Source organism: Nanorana parkeri, unplaced genomic scaffold (genome assembly GCF_000935625.1).
Source record: "Nanorana parkeri isolate BGI_ZX_2015 unplaced genomic scaffold, ASM93562v1 scaffold502, whole genome shotgun sequence".
Taxonomy (NCBI): domain Eukaryota; kingdom Metazoa; phylum Chordata; class Amphibia; order Anura; family Dicroglossidae; genus Nanorana; species Nanorana parkeri.
This window is the reverse complement of record NW_017306770.1, coordinates 325,496-338,059: the sequence shown is the minus strand read 5'-3', so window position 1 is coordinate 338,059 and position 12,564 is coordinate 325,496. Positions and strand designations below refer to the sequence as shown.

The 12,564-nt window shown below is 40.8% G+C and overlaps 1 protein-coding gene across 1 annotated transcript in view; it reads left to right on the top strand.

Moving 5' to 3' along the window:
* RNF219 (ring finger protein 219) overlaps positions 1 to 12,564 on the top strand; it is a 22,917-nt gene that overhangs the window by 6,460 nt on the left and 3,893 nt on the right. The window contains exons 4-5 of the mRNA XM_018561130.1: positions 465 to 707; positions 4,063 to 4,151. Of these exons, the coding sequence (XP_018416632.1) occupies positions 465 to 707; positions 4,063 to 4,151 (332 nt within the window). The remainder of the gene's footprint in view (positions 1 to 464; positions 708 to 4,062; positions 4,152 to 12,564) is intronic.

Genomic DNA, 12,564 nt, shown 5'->3' with positions numbered 1-12,564 from the left:
ATAGGGGACCGGTGCCTTATTCAGGGCAGGGGTGTGGGGTGTGCAAGAGTGCTGGGAGTTGGCAGAGTGTGTGCGGGTACAGTGGTAGTGATAGGGATTGCAGGCAGAGTAGGGAGTAATGAAAGTGGAAGAGAGAGAGGCTGCAAAGTGGTGGGGAGGGGGCATTGACAGAGTGGTTGGAGGGTAAGTGCTTACTTCTTAGTTCTAGGTTATGACTCAAAATATTGAAGACTAAGGATCAAGATGACAGCAGTGTAACTATTCTTTGCAGAATAAAAGGTCAGCAGTGGCAGCTTCCATGTGTCTCTAGGGAAAGAGCCTCTTTAATCTAGTTTAAGCAGGCTGGCTTGCATTAAACGTTGGAATACAGAATGTGTGCCAGAATTTGCATTCTAATCACTGCTGAATGTCTGGACCACCTTACCTTACATACCTTAACAGCCCAACATGTAATATTTTCTTAGGATGAAATTGAGTCCCTATTAAGAGAGACAGAAGAACTAAGAAGAACTAATCTTACATTAGAAGAAAGGCTGAATAGAGTCCCTGATCCCATCACCAAGTCTTCATCCTGCAATTGTGGAAACAGGCAAGCAGGGGACAAGAGCAGTGTTTGTGATAAACTGCTGGAGGACTGGAACAGGAAGCTTGAAATGGTCAATGCTGCAAACAAAAAAGTTACAGAAGACATTGACAAGTTAAAAGAGGTACCTTTGTGTTTGTATTCTATACTTTCTTTTTCTTAAAGCTTATGAGTGAAGGTGCCCATACGCCTATCGATTATCGTTCGGAAATCGTCCACGAATGGTCTTTAGAGCGATAATCGATCAGTTAATGCAGTGGTTCTCAACCTTTCTAGGGCCGGGACCCCTTGGTAACATTTGCCAAGTTGTGGTGACCCCCAAAGGTAAAATTTAGGGATGACGCGGCTGCTGCAGCGACATCTGGAGGCGTGGCAGGAGAACTGACACTCCTGAGAGAGCTGAGGAGGACTCTCACCTTGCACAGCGACCCACAGGATGAGAACCACTGCTATAGGCAAAGACAGGACCGGGCTCTGCAGCTGGAACTAGAAGAATTGGATTTAAAGTGTGTGGCTATATAACGTATGAGGTACATACTCCGCAGTACTGTCACTGATAGGGATGGGCTCGGGCGTGTTCGCAGCTCCACGTGCCGAGCCCGCCAGGAAGCTGACAGTGCGCAGTGCCAATCACAGGCACTGAGACATTTCCCAATCTCTGCAGCTGCGGCCCGGGAAAATGGAATTCATAGCTAGAGGTGTGTTTTACATATTTTTTTGCTTGAATACATACATATTGCACCCGCCCTCTGCTGCTGTCAATCACTAGAAGGGGACCTGATGGAGAACTTCAGGTCCCCCTCTGCTGATTGGCAGCATCAGAGGGCGGGTGCAATAGCTAGTTTGCTATTGGCTTTTGAAAGTGAAATAGCCAATAGGAATCAAGCTATGCATTCCTATGGTGGGTTGTTTTTTTTTCTGACTTACGGCGGCCTCAAAAAAAAAACAGAGCAGAGAAAGGTCCCGACCTTTCCGGGAGAAAGTGTTTATCTCCCGGCGGCCGAGAGCCACTAGGCGACCCCTGGCAAATCGTCATTCGACCCCCGAGGGGGTCCCGACCCACAGGTTGAGAACCACTGAGTTAATGGGAACCCAATGTTTTGGGTTTTTTTACTGGCTGAATTTTCTTGAAGGGTGAGGCTGGAAAACGTTTTTTGAATCGAACGTAAATTGATAGATAAGTGGCGTTTTCGTACGAAAATAATCGCAACATGAACACTGCACATGCGCAAATGAAAATCCATTATGTCGATCGACGAATTTCAGGGAGTTAGTATTGCTAACGAACGATTATCAAAATCGACATTGGTCTATGCATGATGGGGAATTGAGCGGAAATCGAACGAGGGTTCGATGAGGTCCAGCTTAAGTGTGTGTTTGCTAAGTAGACTGTCACTTCATATGACCACAAGAGTTCACCTATGAACCCACTTCTGTAGGGGGGAGGAGGGGGGCATGGTTAAAAAGGAAGCCAGTGTCATAATGTAGAGGGTTCTGTGTTCCACGCAGCATTGGCTAAGCAGGGCTGGGGGGGTGTAATCTGGGCGGGGGGGCGTGTCAGCCAGGCTGAACATGGTACTACAGGCGATGTCACGTCATCCTATAGGTTCAATAGGGAGATAAAGCAACGCAAACTGACCACGGTAAGCATAGATCTGCTTTTATTTGTCACACAATATGGAAACCCAGTTTGTGGTTCTGCTTCCATTTAATTTGAGTACAGTTGGGTCTTAGAGCCTATAGGATATACTTCCTATAGTTGCTTTTATTATATCTGTATTTCAGTTTCTTGCACGGTCCCTAGAATGCAATAGGAGACACCAAAGCAGTACCTGCCATCATCTATCACAGGCTGGTTTGAGAGTATTCTCATAACCTGATGATGGATGGAGACATTTATGTGCCCTTGGGTTATCTGGTTTGCCTGCGATGAGTTCAAACCTTTCTTTTTATAACTGATATATTTTTTCAGGGTGCTCTTGTGTGCAGTTGTATGTGTTTTCAAAGAATATTGAGCTTAACGTTTGAGCTTTACGTTTTACCTTCTCTTTCCTTTTCTGTGGTGTTTACATATTTGCAAAAAGAAAAAAACTTTACTCAAAGGCAATTAGAACATGAGATTGTAAAGAGCACATACAAAATCAGATATATCAGCCTTGAGCTACCCAAGAAATAGAAACAGGCTTTACTTAAATGTTGTGATACAGACATCAATGTTTAAGGTGGCACAAATATAACTGCATAGATGAGACAGACCACAACACTGTAGATGTGCACAGAATAAGTTCAGCTGCACAACTGTGACCTAGACCACATCACTTTCATTATGTGCACATGTAACCACAACATTGTGACACAATCCACATTACTGTATGTGCACAAATGTAAGTGCACTGTTGTGGGCAAGTCTGGCCCTCTTGCTGTTGTAGAACTACAAGTCCTATGAGGCATTGCAAGGCTGACAGTTACAGGCATGACTCCCAGAGACATGGGCATGTTGGGATTTGTAGTTAAAGCACAGCTGGAGGGCCAGAGTTGCCCACCCCTGGCATAACCATATCTATCAGTCTGTCAGTTGGATGGGATATTGATGGATCTACAGTTCTACAGTGCACAATTGTACATTTATACCCATTTTGTTGTAACAATAGTGCAGTTTGTGTCATCAAAACAAGCCCAGTAGGCTCCACCTACTACAGACTGCCTGCAGAAAACTACAGGAGGGGGTGGATACAAGACCAGTCATCCTGCACAGGGAGAGTGAGCAGCAGTGGTTGGTCTTTATTACAGGACGTTTCTGAACAGCAGCAAAGTTTTGCACTGGACTACTGCCTAGATCTTGAAGGAATACACAAAACACATCAAGATTCAAATAAGAATACACATGGCTCTTGCATGTAGACAATATTTGGTTATCCCAGAGTTCAGCTTTAAATGACTCATTTAAAATGCTAATCTTAAAAGAAAAAGTACTTTGCTGTGTTTGCCACTTGTGCTTTTTCCCTTGCCGTTGCCTACATTGCTCAGTGTGTTCCCAGTTTCTGAAAGCACAAAGTCTCTGAGCCACTAGACATCAGTATGAACATGTTGAAGAAGTGACCTACCTGTTTCACATTTATATGTCTTAGACCTCCATATTTTATATGTAAAATGTCCCGTTTTATTTAGTCATGTGGAGCAAATGATCATCTATTTCGCTGATACCTGCATATTGTGATTTACTTGGCCAAAATCTATCTAGTCATGTGAAAAACATGGAAAAGCAATTAGTACATTCCCTTAATGACTTTCTGCACTAAATGCAAAGCTTTGTTTTCCTCCCTTGATGGGGAATTTGCTTTGTGTTTAGGGAATATGAATACAAAGTGCCATTTCTGTCCCAATGTTAATTAAAAACAATGTTCTTGCGGTGGCACGATGTATCTGCACATTTTTCCTCTGTATGTCGCAGTGCTAATGTGTTTATCTTTTTCTTACAGGAAAATAGAAGGCTGAAAAATGAAGATGTGGAGCTGGTGAGAGAAAACTTAAGGCTGAAAAATGAAGTGGAACTCCGTTCACCTCAAAAGTATGCACTTTACTGGGATACGAGATTGGGGATTTTTGGCAATGCTTACTTTTAAAAATTAGAATAAACTTTATCAAAATAAAAGGTATATGAGCAATTACAAAATACATTTAATAAAATTAATAATGCTTTCACTTTTATAATATAAAAACAAAGACAATTGTGATACTAAGCACATTTATAGAAACTGGCCCCCAAAGTCCTTTACCGGGTGAAAGACAGGAAAGTCGTAATGGTAAATCCATTTTAGGTAAATCCTAAGGGAAACACCTTTAAATGTATTGAGATTAGCATCTATATCAGGGGTGGGCAACTCGGGTCATTCAGAACTACAAGTCCCGTCAGGCATTGCAAGACAGTTACAGGCATGACTCCCAGAGGAGTCATGGGATTTGTAGTTAAAGCACTGCAGGTGTTGCCCCCCTTCCCTGATCTAGATGGAACAAATAAAGTAGTATTAAAGTTGGTACAAGCAAGTATTAAAATACACAGCTAAAATATGCATATGTTTTCCCTCATTTTTAGTTCCTTTCGCTAATCTTGACATCCCAGCACTCCTACCTCCCCAACATCCACTGCAACATAGCTCGCCCAAAACACGCCCTGTCTGCATATGTGCATGCAGCACAATCTGATTGGCTCCTAGGGCTGGCCCTTCCTATGCTAGTTTGTGTGCAAGAGGCTAACAGAATGCTGATATCAACACAATGTCAGGTATTTACACTAGTTAAATTGAGAAATATATATATTTTTTGTTTTTTGATAACTCTTATTTTGCGAGACATAAACATACTGATGCAATATTCATCATGGTGAATGTTTTACAGGGCATGTTGCATGTGGTGTAAATGTAATCATTATGAAAAGTCCTCTGCTCTAAGCGGCACATTACAGTGCAACATAACGTTTTGTATATCCATGACCACGTCTTGAATTTTTGTTTTATTAACATAAACTAGAAATCGGGGCTGAACCCATTCGTCTTAAATTGGTGGGTCAAATTCTGCTTTATCTGTCTCCCAAAACAGTTACTTTCAAGTCATGCCAACTGTCAAGGTTCTCAGTTTGCTTATTTCAGCTCTTAACCAAACCTTCAAGCCCTCAAGTGTCATAGCTGATCATATGTGCAGTACCATGGCAACTGCAGTCCAAAAGTAGGCTAAGACGGCCCATTCCTTGGCCTTAAAGCAGGTGTGGGCAAACTCTGGCCCTTCAGCTGTGATGCAACTACAAATCCCATTAGGCATTCCAAGGCTCTGATAGCCACAGGCATGACTCGTAGAAGCTGATGCATGATGGAATCTGTAGTTTCACCACAGCTGGAGGGCATGGAGTTTGCATACCCCTGCTGTTAAGGATAGGATAGTGTAGTTCCACTTCAAGATCCGAGCCAGCATTCTGCCACCGGTTGGAGTGTGCTTGGGTAACATCCAGCCCCCACTGAGAAAGAGATATTGAGGTCAATAACATCAAACAATACTTGGTCTTGTGGAAGACAAGATGGTAGCCTGATGGAAATAGAACCTTGATACAGTGAGAGATCCAGAGATGGGGTAAGTAGGCCCCAGATGTTGATATAGCAGGTAAAATGGTTATATAATATGGCGGGACACCTGCGTTGTGAACATAATTTGTTTTTTAATGAATACACGAGTATATTAACCCCTTCGTGACGGGAGACGTACACTGTACGTCCCATCACAAAGTGCCTATATGACTAGCCACCTACACTGTATGGGACAAGTTATATCAGGCTTTGTAATGCTGGTAACAGCTGATTCTCAGCAGTTACCAGTCATTAATGAATGCCTCCATATTGAGGCATTCATTAATGACATAATTAAGCTTTTGTAAAAGCTTTTTCCTTTCATTAATGAAAGAATGAAGCCGTTACATGCAAATACAATTTGCGATCCTGTATTTGACAGCGGAAAATAGCAGAGAGGTAGCAGTGACTCGCCTCTCTGCTATTTGTTTTGACAGCTCGAGAGCCCGATGTTTAGATACATTTCACTAAAAACATACAATGTATACCTTTTGAGTGAAATGTATCAGTTCTGATCGTCTAGGCACGATCAAAGAGCTTTTAGTGAGCTCTGAATCTGACTAAAGTCAGGACCAGTCTCTAAGGTTATTATTGGCTGTTCCTAAGTTTGGAGCAGCCTAATAATAGCCAAAAAAAAATTTAAAAAGTTAATTTATCAAGCAGTCATAGTGACTGCTTGATATAAACTGACAAGAAAAAAAAAGTTTTTTTTTTCTTCTAGTTTTTTTTTTTTCCTCTTTTTTTAATTCAAACTAAGTGAGGGATTAGGTACACATATGTGATATAATTATATAGCCCTATCTGTCCTCTAAAAAACAATATATAATATGTGTGGGTACATTTAGTAAGAAAGTATATTACTGCTGTGGAAGAATCACACAGCAAAAATGTAAAAAGTGTGTCAGTCATTTATGAACAGAAACTGAAAACTAGCTCAGTCATGAAGGGGTTAAAGCAGAAGGCAAGACACCAGAATAAAAACCAACGTCAACAGAGAAAGCTGTAGAGCAGTTACTTTGTTGACATCAATCTTTATTCTGCTTCTTCAGGGCAATAAAGCCTCCTTTTTAAGATTAAAGTGACACATACATGGACCTTGGGGAACAAAAGTAGCCACCCTCCAGGAGGAAGGACAATGTCAGCACAAATTTAGAGATTATCTACAGCTGAGTGATACACAAATAAGCTACATTTTTGTTAATGGTTAAGGTACTTGAATGTGTTTTTAAGATTTAACTCCTTAAATTAGTGTTGCTTTTAATTATGTAAGTACCATAAATCTGTTTTTTTATCGGGTCCTGCTGGTCTTCCTATTTTAAAAGATGCAGCCTGGGAGGAGGGATCAATGCATTGGCTCAAGTTGGAACATGCTGCAGACACATAACACTTGGTGAATTGTAGCTAGCTATCGATAGTTTGCTGTACCTGTTACTGTGTTGTTTGTAGAACTACAAGTCACCACTATGGCATGATCATTAGCTCCAATGGATGACTTCAGCTAAAGCTGGCAATTTTTTGGCTAGTTCCAGATGATGTCAAACTTCAGTTGATCATCAATGATGACGTATTCCTTCTAAAAGGATCCTGTCACTATAGAAGTATGGAAGTTGCCATTATGGACTTGTTTTTGATTCTCAAGGGTCGTCATCCTCCTTCCGTCAACACATGGTGAGTCTCATGACAAGCATATCCCAATGCATGATATGCAATGCTGGTTCCTAGTCAGTGACTTGAACCTTCAGAAATAATCCACAATGGAAGCTACCACATTCCTCACTGATGTCAGTCCATGGCCTTGCAGTGGTCCACGTATCAGTTGGTGTCCTTTCTCACTTTTTCTTTATTTTGTTTCTGATATTGAGGAATTCCTCTGGCTGCATTTACTCAAGTACTCTCACTGGTTCTTTAAGATCATTTCACTAACATTAATTAAGAATGTTTTCACATTCTGATTTAATTAAAGATATTAATGACTAAGCTGTAATTAGCCTACAGATATAAATTATGCAGATTTTACTATGATTTATACACAAGGGCTTTCAGAAAAAAGGACAAAGGAAAAACTGATGGTGTTTCTGATTTATTATTTCATTGATGTGTTGCTTTGGTAGTGCTGAATACCAGCGTAAAGCATGAAACCCAAATCTTTTCTGCATGTACTTCATTATTACGTTCTGTTCCTGTTCACTACAGAAGTGTTCTCTCACTACATTCATCTAATTACAAAGAAAAAGTAGATTACACACTGTGATCCACATTATAGTGCTGGCCTAAATAGAATGTTTAGAAACTTATTTTATATGACTTATATTGCATTTTTTTTATTTAAAGGAGAACTATGGGGTCAGGGTTTTTCCCCATAGCTCTCCTTAGGGTAACGGGAGGACACAAACTAGCGTCCTCCCGTTACCCTAAGGAGAACTATGGGGTCAGGGTTTTTCCCCATAGCTCTCCTTAGGGTAACGGGAGGACACAAACTAGCGTCCTCCCGTTACCCTAAGGAGAACTATGGGGTCAGGGTTTTTCCCCATAGCTCTCCTTAGGGTAACGGGAGGACACAAACTAGCGTCCTCCCGTTACCCTAAGGAGAACTATGGGGAAAAACACTGACCCCATAGTTCTCCTTTAAGGTATGTGATATACTTTTTTACGTTAATACAGATTTTCATCACTGTGCATACTGAAAGCATGGAGTCTGTCAGTTTTGATGAGTAGCTCCAGGCAACATGTGAAGTCAATCATTAAAGTGCGAACACTAAAAAGGAAACATTGCAATTAAGCTAAATCCCAAAGTCCAATTAGTTTGCTTTTTATCAAAACCAAGCCAAGATTTTGAAGTTTTGCACAGGGTTTCTGTCTATGCCCATTTTATCACATAATTGTGTGTTGTGCAACCTCCCATCTACTGCTGCAGTTTATAAAGGTAAACAATGTGTTTTTAGAGAGAGACATGTGCTGGAACTAGTGAACACATTGGCCTGCAATGGCAGCCTCAAAAAAAGGGCTATTCAGAATTTACCATCAATTATGTTATTTGTTTTTTTAAGGGTGGCATAGTATGTGGCCCATCGGTTCTTTACAAACATCACATTTTTTGCTTAGTATGTTGCCAGTGACACATCAGCCAATGATGGATCAGTTTCTATGTAATAAACAATTTAAAATGTTTGCATGCTGTTGTGTTGGGGAAAATGTGCTGATTTCAGTAATCTAATCGTGCAAGCAAAAATCTTTAAAAAAAAAAAAAACAATGAAACTGTCACACGTTGGTTCAATAGATCGGGAAGTGAGCGAACACATACCGTCGCTCGCTCACTTCTCGATCCTGTCCCTGCAGAGAGCCGTGACTTACTCACGGCTCCCTGCAGGGATTCCCTCCTCCCCTGTCCGATCCTCCAGTAGCTGTAGCTCGCGGTATACTGAGCTTTGGGTCACGGGAGGACGCTAGTTTGTGTCCTCCTGTGACCCTTAGGAGAATTATGGGGAAAAGCACTGACCCCATAGTTCTCTGTTTAAGTAAAATGTCTATTGCAAAGTGAATATGCTCAATTCATTTTGTAAAACAGGGTCAATGAGTTGGTTTTAATGCAGAATTTTGATGTCTGACTTGATCTTTCTTTTGAAGGTGTTACTACTGCAGTTGGAACTGACTGGGGAGTCAGGTTCTATTATTTCAAATATTTTGGCATAAAGAGATTAGGAAGTTGTAATAGCTCGGGAAAAATCTCCCTCCTGGAACCATGAAAGTAGTAATAAGCCTATCCCTAACAGAATAGCATTGTTTGTTGACTTACTGTATCATTAGTGTGTGGGAAAAGTTAATACTAAAGTGCCACAAAAGCGTGAGATTGTACTCTTTCTTTTCTATCTCTGGCCGCACCATACATTCAGGAGTTAAATCTTTAAAATGCATTCAAGTACCTTAACTGTTAACAAAAATGTATCTTATTTGTGCATCACTCAGCTGTAGATCCTCAAATCATCTCTGAATTGGTGTTGACACTGTCCTTCCTTCTGCAGGATGTCTACTTTGGTCCCTGTGTGTGTGTGTGTGTGTGTGTGTGTGTGTGTGTGTGTGTTCTATGAGTGTTCCTGTTCATTGATAACATGAGAACATTGTTTACTATAACTACAACTATGAATGAACAGGAGGTGATGCAGATCACTCCCATTCATTCATAATTGAGGATATAGTTAACATACCATATCCTCAATTATGTACAAACACTCAGCGATCACTGATCGCTGAGTGTGTGTAGCTTGCTCTTCTCTTGACACGCTGTCACAGGAGGCTGATCGAGCGGTGTAGAGAGAAAAGCCCAGCCTCCTGTGACAGCGCTGTCTCCGCCCACACACCGCTCTGCCGGAGTGTGATAGGCGGCAGAGCGGTGTGGGAGGAGACTCTGGCCGCTCACAGTGCTCTCCACCGCAGCGCTCGGCTGGCTGTCACTTTCTCTTCTCCCCGCTGGGACATAGAGCAGTGTCCAGCGGGGAGGAAAGAAATCAGGGATGCACCGATGTATCTGCAAGAAAATGGCACTTTCGGCATTATGCCAAAAGTGCAATTTTCGGCCGATATGTTTTGGCGGCCGATATATCGGTGCATCCCTACTAATTTGTATTGGAATTGTAGTTCACCAAAGGAGTGAGTTTGGCGAGGCGATTACTTTACAACACACACATAGGGACCATAAGGAACAAATGGAGCCACCCTCCAGAAGGAAGGACAGTGTCAGCACCAATTCAGAGATGATTTGAAGATCTACAGCTGAGTGATACGCAAATAAGATACATTTTGTTAATAGTTAAGGGACTTGAATGCATATTTAAGACATAACACCTGAGTTTAGTGTCATTTTAATTCTCAGGATGTTAATGCACAATTGAAGTTACAGAGATAGATTTACAGACAAAAAAGTCATTGGACTAACAACCTTCATTGTCCAGTTACAGCAGTTGTACAGGGTATCTAAATATAATAATTGTGCAGTCCAATACCAGAGTTAAGCTGCCCATACACCAGTAGAATTTAGTTCAAAACTATTAGATTTTCTAAGGGTTAGTAAGGTTTAATTGACATTCGTTAGCAACTTTAGTGACCAGGTAAATCAAGGGATGGAAACTAAACTAAAACATTTTAACCGAGAATTTGATTTTCATTGGTAAAAAAAATCATACAGTTGTGCTCAAAAGTTTGCATACCCTTGGAGAATTTGTAATATTGGCAAAACACATTTCTTTTATTTCTTATGGGATTCATATTCAACTGCAGGACATAACAGAATGGCACAATCATAAAACAAAACCTGGAAACAGATAAAAACATGAAATGACCACTGTTCAAAAGTCTCTATACCCTTAGTACTTAATATTGTGTATTGCCCCCTTTAGCATCAATGACAGTGTGCAGCCTTTTGTAATAGTTGTCTATGAGGCCCCGAATCCTTGCAGGTGGTATAGCTGCTAATTCAAAATGCCTCTAGGTCATGCAAAGTCTTTGGTCGTCTTGCATGAAGCTCACGTTTCGTGGCTCAATGATATTAAGGTCAGGAGACTGTGATTGCCACTCCAGAACGCTCAACTTTTTCTGCTGTAACAACTTGGCCGTGGACTTTCGAGCACGACAATGACCCTAAGCACAAGAGCGTCCCATGTGCAGCTTTCATGGAGAAAAATGCAAATTGTCTGCCGGTATTTTTTGAGAACATGCTGCATTCATCGTGCCATCAATGTTCACAAGATTCCCTGTGGCTTTAGCGCTCACACATCCCCAAAACATCAGTGAACCACCACCATGCGTCACAGTGGGAATGGTATTCTTGTCGCTATAGGCCTTGTTTACCCCTCTCCAAACATAGCGTTTATGGTTGTGACCATCAAGCTTGATTTTGGTCTCATCATTCCAAATGACAGTGTGTCAGAAGCTGTGAGGCGTGTCAAAGTGTTGGGCATATTGTAACCGGGCTTTTTTGAGGCATTGGCGCACTAAAGACTTCTTTCTGGCAACTCAACCATGCAGCTCATTTTTCTTCAAGTATCGACGTATTGTGTTCCTTGAAACAACCTCACCGTCTTTTTCCAGAGCAGCCTGTTTTTCTCCTGAGGTTACCTATGGGTTTTGCTTTGCATCCCGAACAATTCTTCTAGCAGTTGTGGCTGCAATCTTTCTTGGTCCACCTGACCTTGGCTTGGTATCAAGAGATCCCCAAATTTGCTAGTGTTTGTAAAAGACCCCCCAAACCATATATTTTCTGAAAGTGCCGGCCCGGTAGAATAAAAAGATGGTGATATTAAATTTGTAGGCCCTGCGATAATTGCAGAAATTTTTCTCAAATTAATATTAAACCAATAAAAATACACTTCAATTGATAAAACATACTAAAATCAGTATCGGTGCACAAAAATAAATATTAATTGACTAAATATAAAAGATAAAACTGTATTGAGTTAAAAAATAACAAATATTTGCACATTTGAAATTGCGCCTTTTTGCGAAAAGGTAAAAAAATGAAGGTACGCAAAACTGTAAAAAAGCGACTTCTGTTAATTGTTTTTACGCTGTGTTGATGTTTGCGTTTTGATAAAATGATACAGGTGTATATTTAATTGCAACACAAGGTATCACAACGCACGGCAATGCGTCACAAAGCTTTGCCAATGCGCTGCCACAGTTAATTTAATTTTTTTTTTTTAAAGAAAAAAAAAGAAAACAAATCATGCACTGCGATGCGTTCTAACAACGCAATGCTGCGCATGTGCTTGGCATACACCAGAATATGTGTATGTTATGTGGGGGGGTTGTGCTTTTTTTAATTAGTTTTTTTTTTACATGTTTTTTATTTATTTTTTAATAATTTTTTTGTTTTG